This window comes from Parus major, chromosome 2, assembly GCF_001522545.3.
Source record: "Parus major isolate Abel chromosome 2, Parus_major1.1, whole genome shotgun sequence".
Lineage (NCBI taxonomy): Eukaryota > Metazoa > Chordata > Aves > Passeriformes > Paridae > Parus > Parus major.
This window is the reverse complement of record NC_031769.1, coordinates 130,048,514-130,068,963: the sequence shown is the minus strand read 5'-3', so window position 1 is coordinate 130,068,963 and position 20,450 is coordinate 130,048,514. Positions and strand designations below refer to the sequence as shown.

The 20,450-nt window shown below is 36.6% G+C and overlaps 1 protein-coding gene across 5 annotated transcripts in view; it reads left to right on the top strand.

Annotated features, from left to right (window-relative positions):
- RGS22 (regulator of G protein signaling 22) overlaps nucleotides 1-20,450 on the top strand; it is a 59,960-nt gene that overhangs the window by 7,555 nt on the left and 31,955 nt on the right. For 4 of the 5 annotated variants that reach the window (XR_004496187.1, XM_033512359.1, XM_033512360.1 and 1 more), the window contains exons 4-15: nucleotides 3,918-4,139; nucleotides 7,905-7,990; nucleotides 9,801-9,975; nucleotides 10,416-10,587; nucleotides 11,598-11,861; nucleotides 11,977-12,226; nucleotides 12,758-12,919; nucleotides 13,884-14,055; nucleotides 15,697-15,773; nucleotides 16,296-16,401; nucleotides 18,285-18,410; nucleotides 19,955-20,056. Coding sequence is in view for 4 of the 5 variants with exons in the window: in XM_033512359.1 (XP_033368250.1) it covers nucleotides 3,918-4,139; nucleotides 7,905-7,990; nucleotides 9,801-9,975; nucleotides 10,416-10,587; nucleotides 11,598-11,861; nucleotides 11,977-12,226; nucleotides 12,758-12,919; nucleotides 13,884-14,055; nucleotides 15,697-15,773; nucleotides 16,296-16,401; nucleotides 18,285-18,410; nucleotides 19,955-20,056 (1,914 nt within the window). In the remaining variant the exon portion in view is untranslated. The remainder of the gene's footprint in view (nucleotides 1-3,917; nucleotides 4,140-7,904; nucleotides 7,991-9,800; nucleotides 9,976-10,415; nucleotides 10,588-11,597; nucleotides 11,862-11,976; nucleotides 12,227-12,757; nucleotides 12,920-13,883; nucleotides 14,056-15,696; nucleotides 15,774-16,295; nucleotides 16,402-18,284; nucleotides 18,411-19,954; nucleotides 20,057-20,450) is intronic. The other variant, XM_033512361.1, reaches the window with a different exon arrangement.

Below are 20,450 nucleotides of genomic sequence, written 5' to 3'. Positions count from 1 at the left end.
TTTTTCCAGATACTTGATAGAGCAGCTCAAATTCTTTTCTGGTGTGGACTCTCACTGACATTTACTTGTGGTATACATATACCCTCCTAAAGGAAGTTTTGGCAATGCTCATGGATGAGATCTCTATTCACTCCCACTCTTAACCTAAGAAGCAGCCAAGCTGTGGTCATTCTATTTTTCTTGGGATCAAACTACTTTATTTGGGTCTGGCATGTGAGCATATTTACACATTTGTTAATTGTATCCAAAGTTGAGTGTATCTGAAAACTGTTAAGACAGAGAACAGTGAGATTTATATGTCTGATATCCTGGCAACATGGTGATGGATGCTGTTTTGGTTTCTGTTATGGGAGGACTGAGAGAAATTTGTCTTCCCTTCAGTTAAGTGTATAACTTCAGGTTTCAGAATTATGTATTCTGTTTGTTTTTCAGCTGAAAACCATATTTAACATGCATTTGACAGCTAAGAAATTTCTTTGCTGTCAAAAAAGTACATGCATTTGTTTATTTATTTAATAGTATTGCTGTATCACAGTCTGAAAACAGCTTTTTGTTATTTGCTCAGAGATTTTTTTCTGAAGCTGAGATTACTACACTGAGTTGACATTGGTCATACTGGCTTTGGGGGGAGAATTGTCTGTGAGTTAAACGGTTTGCAAAGTCTGTATACTTCTTATTTGTTGGTATTCTCAAGTCTTTGATCTTATTTATTGTCCTACATTGACAATGTATGAAGCCCAAGCTTCAAGGCTCCTGCCAAACCTGATTTATTTTTTCTTAACATCTTGAGGTATAATTTTTCTGGAAAGTTCCCTTTCTATCTTCAAAGCATCAAAAATTGGCTCAAACTAAAGAGAATGATACACTTAGTCTTTGGTTAGTATATTTTACTTGTCTGTAAAAAGCCAAAACCACTTGCCAAATGTGGGGTAAGAAAGACATTTCTTAGTATATTAGATTGGCATGGATAATTTTTTCCCTTTATAGTGCAGACTGTCATCCACTCCTTAACACAGGCATCTTCACTGAAGAGATTCCTCATTATTGCAATGATGAAATATTGGTGGTGCCATAAACCTCTCTCATTACTGTCCTGTGAAGTGTTATAGGATTTTACAGTATTTGACTTCCACTGGAAAGGTTTTAATTTTGCTAAAAAGTACTGAACAGTTTATTGGTGCATTTTTTTTGTGGCTTGTAATGTGTGAGAATGGTTTGATTGTGTGTTTTGCCTCAAAGTTCTTCAGATACTGAAAGGGAAATGGATTGACTGATCCGCTCTCCTGTATGGTAACTGGGAAAATGTTTCCTACAAGAAATCAGGTTCTGGGGGTGTTTTTTTTGTAAAAAGCCTGGCTTTATCTGTTCAGCAATCTCCTTGTAAATATGCTAAGGCTGCTGCTAGTCCTCCTAGAGATTATCCCTTAAGGGTGAGTCCTCCAGCCGCTGACCATCTCGGTGATGTTCTGATGGACTTGACCAAATATGTGAATATCCTTCTTGTACAGGGGACCCAAAACTGGATGCAGTATTCCAGATGCATCCTTACTAGTGTCAAATCTGCTGGCTACTCTCTGATTGATTGAAGAAGTGTGCATGCCTTTTCATCTCCCTGGGGATGAGTAACTACATCCAAACCCCAAAAGTCTGGACTAGAACCCCCTTTATCAGTCAAGTATGTAGTGTATGAAGTCTAAGTCTTCCTATCCCATCAGTGCATGTTCTTTTGCAACATTAGTATATTTGTCTCATAAATGATTGGTGGTCAGGCTCCCAAAACAGCAATACACTTTACATTTTAAAAATTGTCACTAGCATCCATTTCACTACATTAAATTTGCCATAGTTTTCTGTTCAGCTAAATAGAATATTTATTACAAAACCATAGATCTAGAGTAAGTTACAAATGATTAAATAAAGGTAGATATATGTGCTAAACTAATACTGTATTTGCTTAGTTTTCAATTTGAAAAACATGGAACAAAATCTCATCATATCTAGTCACAAAGCCCTTTATTATGAAATTTGCATTTTGTTTGCTTTTTTTTCACAAGTGAGAGTACTTCAAATCCCAAGAGGTTCAAGTACTTTTTTTCTTAGTGTACTTTCTCCTGTTTCTTTATTTAAAACATGAAGGAATATATAAGGAAGAAAATATTTGAAGGCTATTAAGATTGCACAGTCAGTCACTTAAAAGCTGGTAGCAGCCCAAATTAGGTTTGAAAGTAAATGAAACGTGCACATTGCAAACGAGGAGGAGTTGTGAATGTAGGGGAATCTACTACACATAAAAGGTTTTTAGATGCTGTTCAGTACATCTGGAAAAGAAAAAGCACTAAAACCTGCAGAGTGCCCTGGAGAAAATTAATGCCAAAAGAGGCAGAAGGTGTCAGAGAACAAAAACCAATCCATGATTTCAGCTGAAGTTAGGTAACTGGACAGACTCATGCAATTCAATGCAGGGCCCTGAGCAGTGACTGTCTGATGTCATAGGCACTAATCATACACTTAAAGCTCTCACATGCTGTGTGCTTTGCCAGGCTGAGCCTCCACAGTGAGACATTATGGGATAAGTAGGGAATGTTGAAAAAACATGTTGCAGCCACATGGTTCAGTTCTGGGCATTGCTCTACAAGACACTGATCAACAAGGGGGCTTCAAACAGAAGTTACAAAATAGATGACACTAACATCATTACTTTGGACTTATACAGGTGTGAAGAATCAAATTGTTCTGTAATATATTTCTATGTTATATTTAGCATGTATTTAAAGTATTTAGAATGTATATGAGTTATGTCTATGTGTGCATATATGTGATATATGAAAAAGTTCAAGGAAATTAAAAATACAGTACTTGAACAAATAAAATATTCTTGTTAAATGCAGGGGAACGACAACTGTACAAACACCAGGTGGGATCCTGTCTGGAACAAAACCAATATGAGTTTTGGCACTAGGTCTAGGTGTGGCCATAGTTTCCTGAGTACTTAAATACAGCATGCTTTGTTGTCCAGCTGAGTACAGAGATGCTTATATATTCTACATAATATGAAGTCTATAATGCACATAAATTCTACATAATCTCCTGTTCATAACTGTCATGGGTATCCTCTATGACTTCTGTAAAATTCATCCATATTTTTCCTCTTCATTTCAAGTAAGAGAATTTGAAAGGTAGTCTTTTAAGGAAATACCCAATACCAGAGCTTAAAAGATGAAAGATGGCTCTGTTTTAGTGTGCACACATGCAGTGGGGTTTTGTGAGTTTTCAAAAGTCACAATTGCATGGCTAAAATTGAAGTTTAATCTATCTCAGCTATTATACCGTATTTGACTGAACTAGTGATGTATAATAAAATTTACTACAGGACATGGGTTTTGGTAGTTGTTTGACCTACAAGTAACAGTATGGTGAAAAACCTTTCCTACACATGAAAATCTTCCGTTTCATCCTCCTCAAATGCATCTCACATTTAATAGGTCAGTTTCATTGCTAATATTTTCATGCCTTCATTTTTGATAATAACAAATGGAAGAACAATACTGGAGATCTGATCCTGTTGTAGGTGAGTACTTCTCTGTAAGACAGTTACTAAAGTCACAGTTAATTATATATTCTAGACATTAATGTACTGAATCAATTATTTACATGTGAAAAAGAATGGTCTGTTAACTAGAATGAATTCAATTCATGACAGTTAAGCATTGTTGAGATAAAAGAAGTAGGAATGCTTTGGAAAGCTATACAGCAAAAACAAGAATGCAGAAAAATTACTATTTCAGGCCTCAAGAGAAAGAAGCCTCTTAATGCAATTTTTTATTCTGTAGGATGCCTCTATATTATGATAAAAAGTAACTTGTTAAATGACAATTGCCTTATTACAGTACCATAAACTTTCTTAACTTCTTTTGTAGACATTTCCCCAGCCCGTGAAGTTTAACTCTGATGTTGGTGCTTTTGAAGTAGTTAATTATGCCCCACAATGCCTGGAAAGCCAGCTGAAAAAAAATCTACATGATCAAAAACCTCTAAGCCCCATTTATGATGTTCTAAGCAAAGAAAAGAATGATGGGCAGCTCTCCAAAAGGCACGGTGCTTCTTCACCCTTCAGTATTGATCAAAATTACAACACTATGGTAAGCATCTTATAGACCCTGAGTTTATATTTAGATCTTACTGTAGAGATACTGCCAATAGTTATTGTTGTGTTTGGCTTGGTAGCTTGGGAAAAATGTTAATTTATGTAAGGAAAACATAATGATGGGCCAAATTATGCCCTGTAATGCACATGTGTCTAGCAGACAAGTGAATGGAATTACAGATGCACATCCTGTAGCACAGAATTTTGAAGATTCTGTAGGGCAGGGTTCAGCTGTGTGGTCTGAATACTTTTTAATATTAAAAGAAAAAATATTATGACAACAGTTACTTTACTAGTGATCCCTGGAATGTGCAAATTGACTGAAACTAATGCAGCTCAGTCTTTCCTTATTAATTAATTTCCTTGTGTGGCTATGAGCTCATCTGTGGTCTGGCAACACATAAGTCTCTCTTCCATTAATTCCTAAAGGATTTACACAGTTAGCATCAATTGAAATGGCCAGAAAAAATAATCTTTGGCAAGAAGAAAGCTAAATTAATGGAAAGATGGGTTGGAATTTAGGGGGAAAAAAAAAATCTGGCTTCAGGTTTGCTTAGACAGTATCAGTTTTGGTATTCTTACCTGCCTATTTCCAAGGTCATCTTCAGCACCAGGTTAGACAGGTTAAAATCAGGAGTTGAAGCATCTTATATATCTGAGAGAAAGCATCTTATATATCTGAGAGAATACAAGTCAGTATAATTGGATGTGGGATTTTACCTTTAAAAAACAGGTATCAAGGACAAAAAGTATTTCACTGGGATGATTGGTTTATTCTTTTCTTGCTTATTTTGCATGGTTGTGGCTGATGTGACTTCATTTTATTCAAGGCCAGTCTAAGGTCTTGGTCTGTTTTTTGCAGTGGCTGCTCAAAACTATGTCATAGCTGGAAAGCTGAGAGCAAAGCAGGGAGTTGTAACAGACTGCTGCTTTTCCCATTATAAGATGAATGTTTTTCAGAAAAGAACAGTGTTGAGAGAGGTCAAAAGGCAAGGATGTTTAACAAAATTATACTAATTATGATATTGCAATTATCTACATTTAAACTGGGCAAATGATACAAAAGGACAAAGCTCACAGACATCCTTACCATATTAAAGAATAATTTTCACAAATACTTTGCTTGAGAGCATGAAAGCAGAAGAGCTATTTTTGGTTTCTTATTTGGTCTCAGTATTAAACTGAGGAAATGCTGTGTGTTTGTGCAAGTGTGGCTAACATGGCTCTCTGGGCTAACCTCCCATCATTACCACTGTGGATGGCCTTTCTTGAGCAATTCAAAGCCATTTCACTATTACTTTCTTCTTTCGTGTGGTCTGGAGAAACAGGGCTTCAGTATTATTTAAGATTCTATTTCTTTCCCTGGGATATTTTTCATAAATGGGAAGCATTATAGCATTTTGAGGAACAATATGCCTCAGTACCCTTTCTTCTCCTTTTGGGGCGAAAGGGTGATATTTCTTCTTATTTTCAATTCCTCTACTTGATGGGTTACATAGATGCCTCACCCAGTTCAGCTCGGCATCTCAAGTCTCAAGAGCAGGAACAAAAAAACTTATGAAACAGCTTGCCCCAAATGGTTACTGCAACTGCACAAGGTGAAAGGACTCATCTCCTTTCATTGCACTACAAGGACTGAACCAGGAGAAGCCACCCCAGATCAGCTCTATCAAATAGTTCTGTTCAAATCAAATAGGATTTGATCTTTCACTTGTCATTCGGTTGATGCTGTCTGCTTTGCTTTGGCTGCCTTCACACAAACTAAAGAGATTGACAGTTGTTTTGAATGTTATATTGCTTACAAAAGGTCACCTTGATTGGTCATCACTGGAAGTTTACTTATGAAAAATCTTAGTAAGCTTTTCAGGCTATGGTCTGAATTTAAACACATCTTGACTAAGAAATGCATGCAGTGGTATTTTTCTTTGTATTTTACTTCCCACTCATATTACAAATTTACAGATAAGCAAAAGTTCTCTTCATGTGTGTTTGCATGTTTGCAAATCATTGATATGGAAGTAAGTATCTTCTCATTGATAGTCAATATTAGTGGTCTGAAATACATTGAGAAAAAAAAAATCTGTGAACTTGTGTAGAATCGATCACAACTATGGAAAGAAACTGGCTGGAATCCCACAAACCTTACTTCAGAGAAACCCCAGTTCAGCAAAGCATACTTAAGTATGTTTCTAACTTTAATCAAGGGAAGTTAAACACATGCTTAAACTTAAACACGTGCTAAAAGGTTTGCTGGACTGGGTCCTAGCAAAGACCAAGGCTCGTTGGGTAAAGAAACTAACCAAGGTAACAAACCCCATCAGATTAAATGTAGCATTTTTCTCTGGGGATGGGGAAAGAATAGACATTTTTTCCTTCTGATATGACATATAATTTTGTGTACCAGCCATGTACAGATGTGAGCATGTTATGAATCATTCAGATAAAAAACTGGGCTGTAAGTCAGTAAATGCATAAATATTAAATGCCAAAATAAAGAAACTATCTTCTGTATTTCAAAAAAAAATTGTCAATTGCCAAGAAGAAGCATACACTATGTGGTTGGGAGTAATTAGTCTCCATCTCTGCAAATTACACTGTATGAGCCACTGCCAACATAAGCTTTCCATATTTTGAAATATTTTCTTCTCTCTAAATGAAACCACCCACTTTCTGAGTAATTCAGATTTTTTTAATCCCCTACAGATACGTATGAGGCAGAAATAAACCTTGCCCTGAATGGAATATTAGCTCATGGAAAGAAAATTCAAGCTGTGATCTACATAAACTGATTACCTGATATAACAAGTAGTATCCATCCTTGCCCACACTTCACCTGTTTTTATGGACAAGGGTGGTTACTGCATTCTTCACAATAATTAGTCTTTACTAAAAGGAAAAATACACCTCTGATGAATAAAATAGATCAATCCCCAAAGAGTGGAGAAAGTACACTATTAAAAAAGAAAAAAAATACTAGGAAGGGCTCTATGTAATTTCTAAGGGAAGCAGCTATGGATCATTGTGGCCCATAGTCAGAGATCTTACTCTTATTTCATTGGAACTAGCTGTCTCTGTGTAGCTTGCTGCTCAACACTTCCCTTTCACCCCTCAAACCACTCCTTGGAGGCAGTTTTCTTCTCTTTCTGCTTCAGCAAGGCACTGAAGCTTAGACTGCCTGAGCAGAAATTTCTTGTGGCCTCAGGTCATAACACACGTAGGTTTCCACTATGAGAATTACGTGTACAATGCAGTTATGCAGTGATCCAACATAAAAGCATGAGAGTTAGAACTAATTGGATTTCTCTTTGTTTGATTTTGGTTTTAATATCCACAGCTTTCTCATTCTGAAAGTATAACTTAATTTAAGGGTTCCTTACTCCTCAAATTCTTGAGAAAAATAATAGCTATTCTTTATAAAATGTGTTAAAATCAGAAAGTAGCAGTTTCCTATTGCAGAATTTTTTGTGCATCTAATTTGCATTTGAAATTGTACAGTAAAATAATGATTCATACATTATTTCTGAAGAAAAAACACTCATGATTTGTCACAAAAGTTGAACTCTAATAGGTGAAATCAGATTTAGATCTTTCTAGCTTTTAATAGGAAAGTAATTGTTCCAGCATAAAGGTGATGTTCATTCTGTATTTCTTTTCTTAAGACAATGCTTCTGTAGAAGGGGGATGTAGAGAATCAGTTACGTGGCAGGTATGTCAAAAAAGTCAAGAATACTGCAAATCTTTGGCATTTTTTTTTTAATAGCAACTTGATCAAGAGCAAGCAATTGAGTGGATTAAGAAAGAAAGGCTTCCAGCATTTCTAGAAAGTGACTGTTATTTTGAATACAGGTAATGTAGTCTTTTATGCTGTCCTTCAGTTTTAAATCTGTATATTTTCCTGTTTTGGTTAATTCATCCTGGTAGTATTCTTAAAGTGGTTTTGCCTTCCTCTTGTCCCATTTTCTTTATTGTAGCATTTTAGTGATCTGGATAAAGTGACTTTTTTCACTCATCTTGATGTTATTTTCCTTGACCATGAATTACATCCTATACTACACCATTACAAAGAAAGAACAGGATTTTCTGATTTCCAAATCTCTGTTCCTTAGAGATATCATGGTAGCAATACATCTTTTGCTAATCAATATGTAAGCCATATAAGTAGAAGTCACAAGTCTATTAAATGGATTTGGAAAAACAATGGCAAGTCTTTTTTGTTTCAATTATTAGTTTTGTGTCTTTGGGCCTTCTGTCAGACTTTAGCAAAGTTCTCTGTGGGATGCCATGGCATAGCTGGATGATTTAATGTTACAAACTTGCAGTGTTTTTCCAGATGACCATTCAGCAGATGTTCAGGAGATCTAGTGTGCTTTTTTGGAAGGATCTACCTCTATATCCCTTTAGCCTGTGTCTAGATGCAGATGATTATATCATGTTTTATGGGTCCAAAAGGAGAGGCAGCCTGGAAGCATGGTTCTCAAAACTCATACCTGCTGATTGTAATGGCAGAGTAGTTAGTGGGGTATAGACTTCTACGTTAAAAAAAAATTAAAATGTTTTTTATTTTCAATAACCTGGAGACTGCACTTAAGTTCAAGGGAGAAAAGAGCAAAGAATAAGCAAACTGTGAGAGTGAATTATATAATTAACAGCTTGCTTTGCACATTATCTGGGCCTCATGAAACAATAACTTTGATCTTCTGCTATAGCAAACTGTTTGATCAAACAGAGTTACCAAGAGAATTGCATAAAACCAACTTGAAGCATGTACCAAATTTCAATTGACATAGTAGTTTAAGCTGCTTTCCTGAATCAGAATCAAGATAAATTCAGATGCCAAAAGAGAAACTTGTGTTTAAAGATGAAGACACCCTAGCCCTAAAATTAAATCCTATTTGATCTCCAATAGTGGGCACAAATAAAACTGAGCATTTATTTGGTTGTAGGCTCAAGCATAGGCTTCATCTTCCCTTCACATGTGACTTAGTTGGCTTTGTACTTCTTTCTAAGTTCTGCCCAGTTCTTGAGGCCAGAGCATCCTCAGTGTTGTCAAGTGGTTCTAAGATTGCCTTTCCTGAACATTGTGAGATTCCCACTAATACAAAGCACGTAACTCTGGAGAACAGTTCTATGAAATCCTCACAGAGCAGGCAGCTGAACATGAGAGTGCCATCTGTGTTATCATCTGCAAGTTAGATCAGTGTGATCGGTGCCGTGGCATTCCTGCTGGAAGATTGCTTCTGTCAGGAGCCAGAGGTGTAGGGTCTGGTAGTGATACAGGGCTTTTGCAATCTGGAAGAATAGTTCAATTTTAGTGAACAAAATGTTCAAGGATTCTTGGCAAAGCTTGATAATGCCAGCAGGGCACTATCTGTGTGCTAGTGAGCTGTGCAGTGGCAGTACTGGCATTTACAGACATGACAGCAGATGGAGGCTGAAATAATACCTAGCTGGACTCAGGGATCCTTGTGGGTCCCTTCCAAATCAGGATATTCTATAATTCCATTATTCTATGAAAAAAGCAGATGATGAAGTTCTCTGTAGCCATTTTTTTTGATAGAGAATTTTTAAAATTTGCCAATTCTGTGGGAAAAATGAGCTGTTTCTCTGATTAAAAGCTAAAATTAATCTTTTTTTTTGTCTCAACATTTAATTTCAGACTAGCTAAATTGATATCACAGGTAGAATGGAGCAAGACTGGCATTAATTTCATTATAGATAGTGACTACTCTCCCTGGATAAGGAAGCAAAGTCCTCGTTCTCCCCCTTCTGAGGAGGATGACTCTTCATTGACTTCATTGATGATGAAGAAGTTCTATGTAACACTTGGCGAGGTAAAATAAACATGTTTAGTGGGTGTAACATCAAGATAGATTGAATGACTTGAGTAGAATTATTGTGTCTGAGGTCACAACCTCATGGGACAACTGACTCTTGAATAACCTAGTCTTGTTCAGGGAGAGTGGAAATAGATGATCCTCAAGGTCACTTTCAACCTAAACCATTTTCTGATTCTCTGATTCTCTAAATAGCTTTTATATTCAAAGTTATTTGTACTATAGAAGAAGGTTTATAAGTTATAATGCAACTTAAAGGGAAGCTCAGCTTATGCAAGTATGCTCAGCTACTGTCAAACAGCTTTCTGCATTGGGAACTATCCTTACAGAAATCTACACAGGCTGCATAAAATTCCTATGGACAGTAAGCTGTGAATCTCAGAAATATTGCAATAAACAGAGAAATGTTAATTATTCTGTGAAATTTCTTTTCCTAGGCTACAGTTTCTCAGGTAAAGGATTGGTTTACATTGGCAAAACAAGGTGATTCTGTGAAAACTACAGATTCATCTACACATGCTGTAGCTTCTAGTAAAATTCAAGATACTCAGTATTTGTCTGGGCAGCATGAAAGAGATAAATCATCACCTGAAAAAGGTTCCCTTCTGGGTAAGTAACAAGGGCTCAACCCTGTGGTTTTTAACACAGCTCAGACTATGTGGAAAGAAAAGGCCTTCGAAGGAATTGTTGCTAACTCCACTTGTTACCTTCTGAGTATCTCATGGTATCTGAGGCTTCAGCCAGGCATTTGTTTCTTTCCATAACTATAACATGAAGTGAAAGTTTGAGCTAGAAGCCAAGTAATTTTATGATACTAGTAGCTTTTTTTTCTTACACATTTCTATCTCACAGAAATCTGTAAGTCTCAGTTGAGTTGTTCTGGGTTTTGAGGGGGGAGAGGCATTCATGTATTTTGAAAGACTTTCTTGTCTGGATTCTTTGGGTATTTGATAGCATATGATTGTTTCAGCCATCTTCTTAGAGTATTTATGTTGGGCACTTAAAGGTGTTTTGGCTGCCAATTTTTATGAACCTTATAAGATGTAACCATTTGGAATTCTGTCTTTCTTCAATTTATTTGAAATTGTTCAGCAAGTTCCAGAGGTTCTGGGAGAGAAAATACAAATGTACATACGGACATATACCTCATTGCAGAGCCTTGCTTCTGCTTTTTACACAGTAGCAAGAGGAAGAGAAGCCTTAGCTCATATGTTAGGAGCTTGCTCTCTCTCCATTCTGAGATATATCTCTTTCCCTAATTGCCTCAGGTCCCGAGAAATGATTTTCCATGTTTCACTTCATGTACCTGCTTCAAGAGGCTATAATTTTGATTTGTCAAGTGAAATAGTTTAAAATTAAGAAAAGTTATTTTAAATCACAGTGATTCTTTTGTTAATATCAACACATTTTGCCATATATAGTTAGGAAATTGTGTAATTGCAGAGCAGGGAATCTCTCTGTCACGTTCCTAATCCAAGTATCTGTCTGTGACAGTGGTCAGCACTGGTTAGATGTGGCTTATTTTCGGAGAATGTTGAAAAGAATTTCTAAGTAGTTAGACAAAGAACCAGGTTAGCTGTCTAAGGAATGCCACAAACAGAGTTTCCTTTCCCCTTCAGGGACAGCATCTTCAAAAGCCTATGTTACCAGTGAGAGATCTGAAGAGGCTGAGGAGGGCTGCTCTGTGGCCATTGTTGAGTCTTCTTCCCACACGCAGTCAAGAGTTTATCTAAACCCAAAATGGCACAGTGCAGCAAAAGAAGAAAATGAACAGGGAAGCACAACTTTTCAGACAGCAGAAGAATTCATACCAGCATCCTCTCAAATTGCAATGGAGGAACCCACTTCAGAGCTGACCCACCAGCCAGCTGCTGACACTGAAAGTAATGTGAAGTTCCACAAAACAGCCTGAAGTGTTTACACACAAGTTAGTGAATAATGAATTTGCTCATGGTACTGCAGAGTCACTCTTTAACCAAAGTTCTTCTCCACTTACAGCCTTGGACTGCAAGGAAGATGTAGAGAAACAAGGTCCTGAACAAGTAAGCTTGAGTTCAAGTTCAGAAAGTGTTGGGCCAGACAGCAGGGCTGCCTGGTGTATTAGCCACGGGACTTACGACACTGGCAACAGACATGAGTTTGAAAGGTTCAAGAAGTTCATTAAAGGAACACTTGGGGAGAGATACTGGTGGCTCTGGATGGATATTGAAAGACTAAAGGCTCTTAAGAACACTACAAGGCAACAAAGGTACTTCCCATTATTTAATAGTTACTCCCATGGCTTTAATACTTGTAGCCTGGATAGATCAATGCAGGTTTTGAGATTTCAGAGTGAATTGTAATGTCTGAATAAGCAGACACAATTAAATGTTTGGAATGACTCTGCTGAAGCTGATAAAACTCTTTTTGCAGTCATGTTTGCAAAGCTTACATGAAGTCAGAATCATCATATTATTAAGGCTGTGTTAGAAAGAGATTTGGAAAACTGACCACAACAGAAAGAAACTAAAGAATAACAGAAATTAAATTCACAAGTAGAACATCAGAATGAAAAACATGTTTAATGGAAGATCCTGCTGGATTCAGATAGTCTATACTACAGTGCTATACATTTTGACTTATACATAACTGTCTCTAATTTGTGGAAAAAATATTTTGGCTTCTGCCACTTGCAATTAAAAACATGTTGCATGGCAGTAGTTTAAGCAGTAGGAGGAACTGTAGTCAGTTCTGTACAGCACTTGATAAATGTTTATGTGACTATTTCTGTTGACTGCAGGCAACTCAGTAAGATGAAAAAACTGTACCTGCTGAGCAGTGGAGACTATTTCCTCAGTTCAGAAGTGTTGCTCAGACTTGAACTACTGCATGGAGATCAGTGGAATATAATGCATTTAAGACAGATTCAGCCTGAAGTAGTGAAACCACTACTTCTTTACTGGTATGAAAACATGGACGTGAAATAAAATTATATTGTTTAATAAATGTCCATTTTCTTTGATAAGCCTATTATTTCATGTCTCTTATCCCACTGCAATTATTAGAAGCAATGTCATTGTAAGTGCTAGCACATGAATTTTTGGCTGAGCCTAAGCTACATTACAATCTGCTGAGAACCAGGTAGAGCTGCCTTAATGAACCCTTGTTATTTTTCTACCAGATCATCTGAGCTACTCTGTGTATCTCTGCCTTGGATAATGTTCAATTAAAATTTAGTCTGCAGGACAGGGACACCCCTCCAGGCACAGGAGGTTAATTCTGTCCTAACCTGTTCCCCATACTACCCTTCCCAAGTTCTGAGGATGCTCTGTGGATACGTCTTCATGGGATTTAACCCTGAGACTTTAATGTTCAAAGCCTGTCATACAAAATGCCTTTTACATATTATCAGCTTAAGGATATAAAATCTAACCTATTTCCAAAATGTGGGCTAAATTTTTGAAGGTGTTCTTTCCTCTCCAACAGGGTTCAACAAATTCTAGGCATAAACAATGCCTAGAATTGTAGATCCTGCAATTGTGGATCCTCACATGACTTGTGGTCTCTGTCCTGGTCTACTATCCTTTCCTATGCTTTGCTGTAGGATGGATGGGGCATACCTTCCTGCAGACTGATAGAAAGGCAACTGTGTGCAATGGTACAGAATTTGCAATATAAGTTTGCTTATGTGAAGTTTGGTTTTAGATTTGGAAGCATGAAATATCTAAACATACCTTTGACAGTAGCTGATTTTTAATCCTAGGTGCATATAGCACCATATCTTGGTACAATAAACAACATCACTGGAAAAAATGAAAAAAGAAAAAAAAAGAAAAAAAAAAAAAACAAAAAAGAAAAAAAGCCAAATAGCCCAGTGTTTCATTATTTTGGAAAGTTTGGAAAGTTATTAGCTTTTTTCTCCCTAGGGGTCCCAGATTTTGTGTCACTCATTCAACAGCAATAGATGCTGCCAGTGCAAAACTGAAGTTCTGGCACACATGTCAAGAGAGACCAAGAGTGGATATTGATCCTTTCCCACAAATAGTATCATTGTTACCATTGACCCAAAAGTCTGACATACCACCTTCCCTTCTTCAGGTAAGCAGGATCACAACATTGGAAAACAAAGCTTTTCCTCATCAAAAATAATAACAAAACTCCTTGAATTCAATGGAACAATAACAAGGTACTTGGTTATTAGGAAAGATTCAGCAAGCTGGTATATTGAAGATGGTTAAACATAAATATGCAATAAAATTCATTATACTTCATGCAAAAAGTTGCTATAAGTTGAGTCAAATTATCTTCTCAGTTACCCTGGCTCTTTCCTAAGTCCTTTGGATAGATATTTTAGCTGGAAGTTCTCGGAACTGCAAAATTAAGTCTCTAGCAATGCAGCTTTGCCACTCAGCCTTGTCTTAATCCAGAGTAATTCTTACAACTTCACTGCATTTAACCTGAATCTATTCCTCATGTCTGTAAAAAAGGCAGAATTCTGCTCATTTTCTGTCACTACAGCACTTCAGTTAGCTACACATGGTTTTTGTTTTGTACAGAGGGCCGTCAGCCATTCAACAGACCTTTTCACAGTTTGTAGCTTTCAGGTGGCCAGTTCAGTTTTTTCCTCTTTTCTTTCTTGAAAGCCTGAGTGTGAGAGGTAACTGCAATAAAAACTACAGGTTTTCAGCTAGACAGTGTTAAGCTTCAGGATATGTGGTACTTGGAGAATGTGGATTGAAACTGTGGTTCCAGTATCAAGAACTGTACAGGCTATGCTACAGATTTGTCAGCACATGCCTCTGTTACTTCAGGTTGGATAGTTTGGGGCTGCAATTACTTCCTTTGAAATCTGATTCATAGAGATAATGGAGGAAAACAGTGGGAGAGATTTAGAAGAAACAAGGTTCAGAAGCCAGGTTCCTGTTGATCATGGCAGAAATGGAAGCAAGAAGCATCTATATCTTACAGTGACCAGTTCACAACTGTGCTAATGAGCCAGGACTAGCTGTAGGTCAAGCAGACGGAAACCTGCAGGTTTTCCAGTCCCTGTTGAATTTAACAAAAATTAGGGCCTGGTACCATGAACATCACAGAGTCAGCTGATGGCCCATTTCTTGCTCTTATTTTTATTTTTTTCCCATGAGAAATTTTGACTTTTGAATCTTCTAGCTACACTGTGCTTGCGAGAGCTTAGATAGAGCAGCAGCTCTGGGTGAATTTCTGAGGGCACTCTGTATGCAATTGGCATCTCCAAAAAGTCAGAGCGTGATTTTGTTAAAAATAATAAGTGATGGTGTGGCAGAATGACCCCTTTCTCTCCCAGGCTGAGTGACTGTATCTCTCTTCCAGTGAGCTAATTGAAGTTAATTTTCCTAAAGTTTCACAAAACATGTTCACCTGCTCTTCACCTGACATCCTCTGTAGTTCTGCACAATGTGCTTTTAGCACATGTTAAAAATGCATTTTCTAAGCTCTAGTGGTTATTAAGGTATGCTGAAAAATATTGAAAAATATTCAGAAAGTTTGGCAACTTGCTGTTTTACATGTTGTTATTGACAAGGAAGAATACTCTTGAAAACCCCTGGCTGTTTTTGACCACTTAATGGAACATGTTAAGAAAACACAGAGGTGGAAAAAATAATCAGAATTGCCTTATTTTTCTGTAATGTCTTTTACAAAAGTAGAACAAACTCACCAAAAACTCTATTAAAAGTAGCTAAACCAAATTTCTCTTTAAAGAGATCATCAGGATTACCACCTACTCTCACAGGGAGTCAGTTTCTCCAAAGGAATGACATTTCTAGCAGTAGAATGTGGTAAGTACTAAAGTCCCTTGTGTATCTTTCTACACAGCAATATACCTCAAGTATTTATGAAAGTATTTTAGATTCTATAGTTCTCATTATTGCTTTTCTTTAATACAATTATCTGCTTAGTGAAGCACAGTTATGGTACAGATTGTGGGCATGGAGAATTCCTCCCTGGCTGATTAGTTTCTTGCTTGTTTATGCCACAACCAAAAAGGTTTATTTCCCCAAACACAAGTGTCTTCTCTTATATAATAGTTGATATTCTATACATTCACATTCCTATAACCCATCCCAAATGTTAACCCTCAGAGTGGTGCTATGCCAATGATTTCCACAGGGCAATATGAAAAATGTATTCTTCTACATTTATTTTTCATTATAAATTTGAACTCCATGCACCACTTTTTCCTCTACTATTCACTATGTAATTACACCACTTTTCTGCCCCTTCTTATTTATTTATTCTATAAGCAGCCTTAGATTTTTCCTAAATATGTATTGAATTTTTTGTTTTTGTTTGTGATACAGGCCAATGTTTGTGAGCACAGACATGTTTCATAGCGTAGCTCTGGATGGGACCAAAGTCTCAAAATACCAGGGTCATAGAAAGTACACCTATGCTGAGCTGCTCCATGTAAGTATGTCGTGAAAATATTAGCTCTCTTGAATCATGGGTTAAAATACTTTATTCTGCAATATGAAGTAGTTAATAATGGGGAGAAATTGGTTTAATGTTAACCATGTCAATACTTTATGCAGAGGTATCACTAGAATTTCAGCATTTTCTCTGTTGTATCTGTCACCATTTTGTAGGAAATCATGGCACACACAGAGATTTATTTTCACTAGAAAGTGTTGATCTTCTCCGTAGTGACCATGTGTTCAGTAGGCTATTATGGAAAACTCTCTGGATAAATGCTTCAGTGCAATTATTACCTAGGAAAGTATATCAGACTTACAGTGAAAACTGAATCTGCCTTAGAAAGTCATTAAAATTATAGCACTCATAACAGGAAAATGGTTCATTTGTACAATCCCTCTTTATTGCTTGTGTACTTCTTTTCTTTGTTGTATTATTGCCTGCTAAACAGGTCTTCAGACAAGCAAACCTCAGGAGAGACAGGCTGCACAGATAAGCCTTTTCTCAATAACTGTTAAAATGCTGACAAATCAAACCTATGAGATGTCAACATCTGGCAATCTAAAATATATCCAAAACCTTTCTTTTTGTTTGTGGAATGGTTTCAAAACAGCCTGCTCTTTCATGGAGGCACTGATACCCATAGCCTTACAACTAAAAGAAAAAAAATAATTTAGAAATCTCATTCATATGTCCATGGGGTTTGCTGAGCACTTCAGCATGAGTTTGTTTGTTTTGCACTTCAAAATCACACTTTATTTATTACTTCACTGTGATCATTTTACTTTGTTGTTTTTGACAGAAAAAAAAGGTTAGTCTTTGCAGTTAGGGGATATTTGCAATTAGGAATGTATATTCAGCAAAAGTTCATACCACAAACTATTAGTTTTTATCCATCATATGCAGTTTCCCTCCTACTGACAAAAGAAAATATCATACTTTTACACTGGTTAGACTGGAACATACAGTCAAGACCTTACAATTTGCCATCACAAATATGGTGCAAAGAGGAATGCAGGGATTCATAGTATAACTTCATACTGGGGAGAGAGATCTTCCTACTCTGCTTCAAAAGTCTGGTTTCCTCCTGCCTTTCTCCATCCTTGTTACTAGAGGATACTCTTATTAAATAACTAATACTAGTTATTTAGAAGGAAGCTGATTGCCAGCCACCACACTCATCTGTTTCCACTTCCACTACCAGAGACAGCAAATTAGCCTTAATTTCTCTTTTGTGATCATCAGAACCTAATTTACTTACAGAAGCCTCTTCTGGCTTCTCTGTGAGCATTGACAAAATGGATGTATTCTTCCTAAAATGCTCTATGAGATAGCCATGATAATGAGCATGGATTTCTTGCTCCCTAAACTGCTCATGATTTTGTTGCTCCTGTCAGTGGTGTAACTCCAGAAGATGTATCTTTTGTTCCATGATAGTTAAATGTTTTGAATCTTGACCACCTCTTAACTTCTCTTAATTCAAAACACAGTAGCCTGAGCTGAGACAACCCTTGACAGTTAACTGGTGTCATTGAGTATCACTGGAATTCCCCAGAGCTAAAGACTTAATGACAGAATTAAGGCCAGGTTTGTTTTTCTGTTTTAAGTATTGAGGAATCACCTAAGGGATCCTATGATCACTTAGCTACTCTGCATGTCTTCAGTCATCAGATTTATTCCATTGGATGTGAATATATGTGGGAAAATGGTGTGGAGGGCAATGATCAGCTGTGTATGTTGTAGAAAATGGAGTGTACTTCCTTGAGATGAAGATACTAATTGAACACGCTTCATGGCCCTCCACTGTAATGTAGTGACATTTGAAAATAATGAAAGTCTGTTATTCCTTGCTGTTTAACTATGTTTTATTTGTCCAGGAGAAAAGTGCTGCTGGCAGTGTTGTCTTCAGGGGATCAGGAATTGAAAGCATGCTGCAGTCTCTTTATTTGGAGAACAGAGCAGGCTACTATTTCACACAATTCTGTGAGAAGTCAGGGAATAAGGTATGAATATTTTCCTACTCTGTGATAATTTAGTCCACAGTTGACTGAATGCCAAGTTATAGAGGGCAGCAAGACTGAAAAAAAAAAGAAATGGAGAAAGAAAGATTGATGACTGGATGAATTATTACTTGTGAGACTTCAATCCCTCAACAACAATAAACTGTTCGTGTATATATGCAAACTAATGACAGGTCTTAACCAAGCTGTCAGATTCTTACTGTCTCAAACCTATTGGAATTCTTATTATACCATCAGGGATAAAAAAAAAAAAGAATAATTTTAAAAATTAACCTTTAACTTGGCAGAAAAAAATGAGGTCTTAACCCACACAAACAATTATTTTAAAAAATGGGAAATCAGCTGTGCTATTACTCATGATAATCTGATTTCTTCTTACTTTTTGGGTTAGTGATGTCCAAAATCTCCAATATTTTTAAAATGTTCTTATATTTCCATGAATCTCCTTGGGTTTCTGAGACATACCACAATTTCTTCTATGTAGTCAGCAGATCTATCATTCATTGCTGGGTGTAAATTGAGGATTGAATTAGAACAAGTTATGAATATTGAGTTAGTGTTTAGTGGCTTTGCAAAAAAAGTCTTTAGGGAGGTTTGAATGCAATCAAGATGGACATCTGTTTCACCACTAGCAAAACCCAGAATCCAGCATCAGTAGCTAAAAATGCCTCCGGCTTCTACAAGTCAAGATCCAATGTTTCCAAAGCTGAATACCTTCAGCTAAAAATATTAAATTGGTATAGATAGAAATCTAAATAAACTTATTTTTTCATTAGAGATAGGCAACCACCCACATGTCTCTAGCCTTTCCAGGTGCCAGAGTCCTTTCAAAATTATTTGCTTAAAGTTTTCTCTTCAGCTGTGAAACCTATTTCACTCATGGTTCAGGTCTGCAAGGCTACAGTTTGTGGAACTAAGTTCCCTACCCCTATATTTTTGGAACTAATTCCTTATTGGTTAGTGATGGGGGTTTCAGGGTATTTTTAAGGTCTAATCACCATGAACATATGATTAAAACAAAAAGGACATGGGGAAAGATCTTTTGCTGTTTGTTTGATTGAATTTATGACATAAGGTGAAGACTCTGGGTTTCAGAAATGCATGTAATAAAAATATAATGATAATCCCTGTATGATATGTCAAGTACACAGTATTTAATTGTTTGGGGTATTGCTTCAAAATGCTATTTTACCATGGCACAAGCTCTGCATGTTCAGCCTCTCTTCTTTTGTACTGGCTTTATGTCACTGAAATGTGGTTACTCTTCAAAAGTTAACTACAATGTTAATGATTTTAATAGCCAATTATGCATAAAGGATACAATAAAAGATAGAGTATCAATGTGATGATGCTATTAAATATGTTGTCCTTCTGCCAGTATGCAACAGAAGATTAAATCCATCTTAAATGGAGCTTGATTTATGATGACCCCAAGGAGCTAAATAATTACTTGCATTGGGAAGCCAGTTTTTTTATAAAATTGTGGTATTTGGGTAGCAATAACTTAAAATATTTTTCATCTCTAGTTGTGGAAGAACTGCGTGTACTTTTGGTTCGATCTACAGACTTATAATCAGCTTTTTTACCAAGAAACACTTCAACATTTTCAAATACGCAATCAAGCTCAAGTAAGTTGTAAATAATGTGTTTTTCTTTCAAAAATACATTTATTCATTCCTTCACAAATGCATTTGTTCAGTATAAAGACTGAAAAGAAGATAGAAAATAGAAAAGTTTCCAAATCTTGACAACCCACAGCAAAGTAAATCTGTGTTGTGGACAATAAAAGAAGCTCTTTGGATTGTTTCCATGGAATTTCTTGATTCAAATGTTAAACATGCATAGTTTGATTTCCAGGCTCTGCAGCCTGTTCCCAGTTTAATCTATTATACTCAGTTTACCTAAACTCCCCTTTGCTACATTGCATCATATTTGGAAACTGTCTGTTTAGTGTTAACATCAGAGATAGTACTTTTCCTGAAACATCTAATTGTGCTGTACCTTTCCTTCCATCTCCTGTGT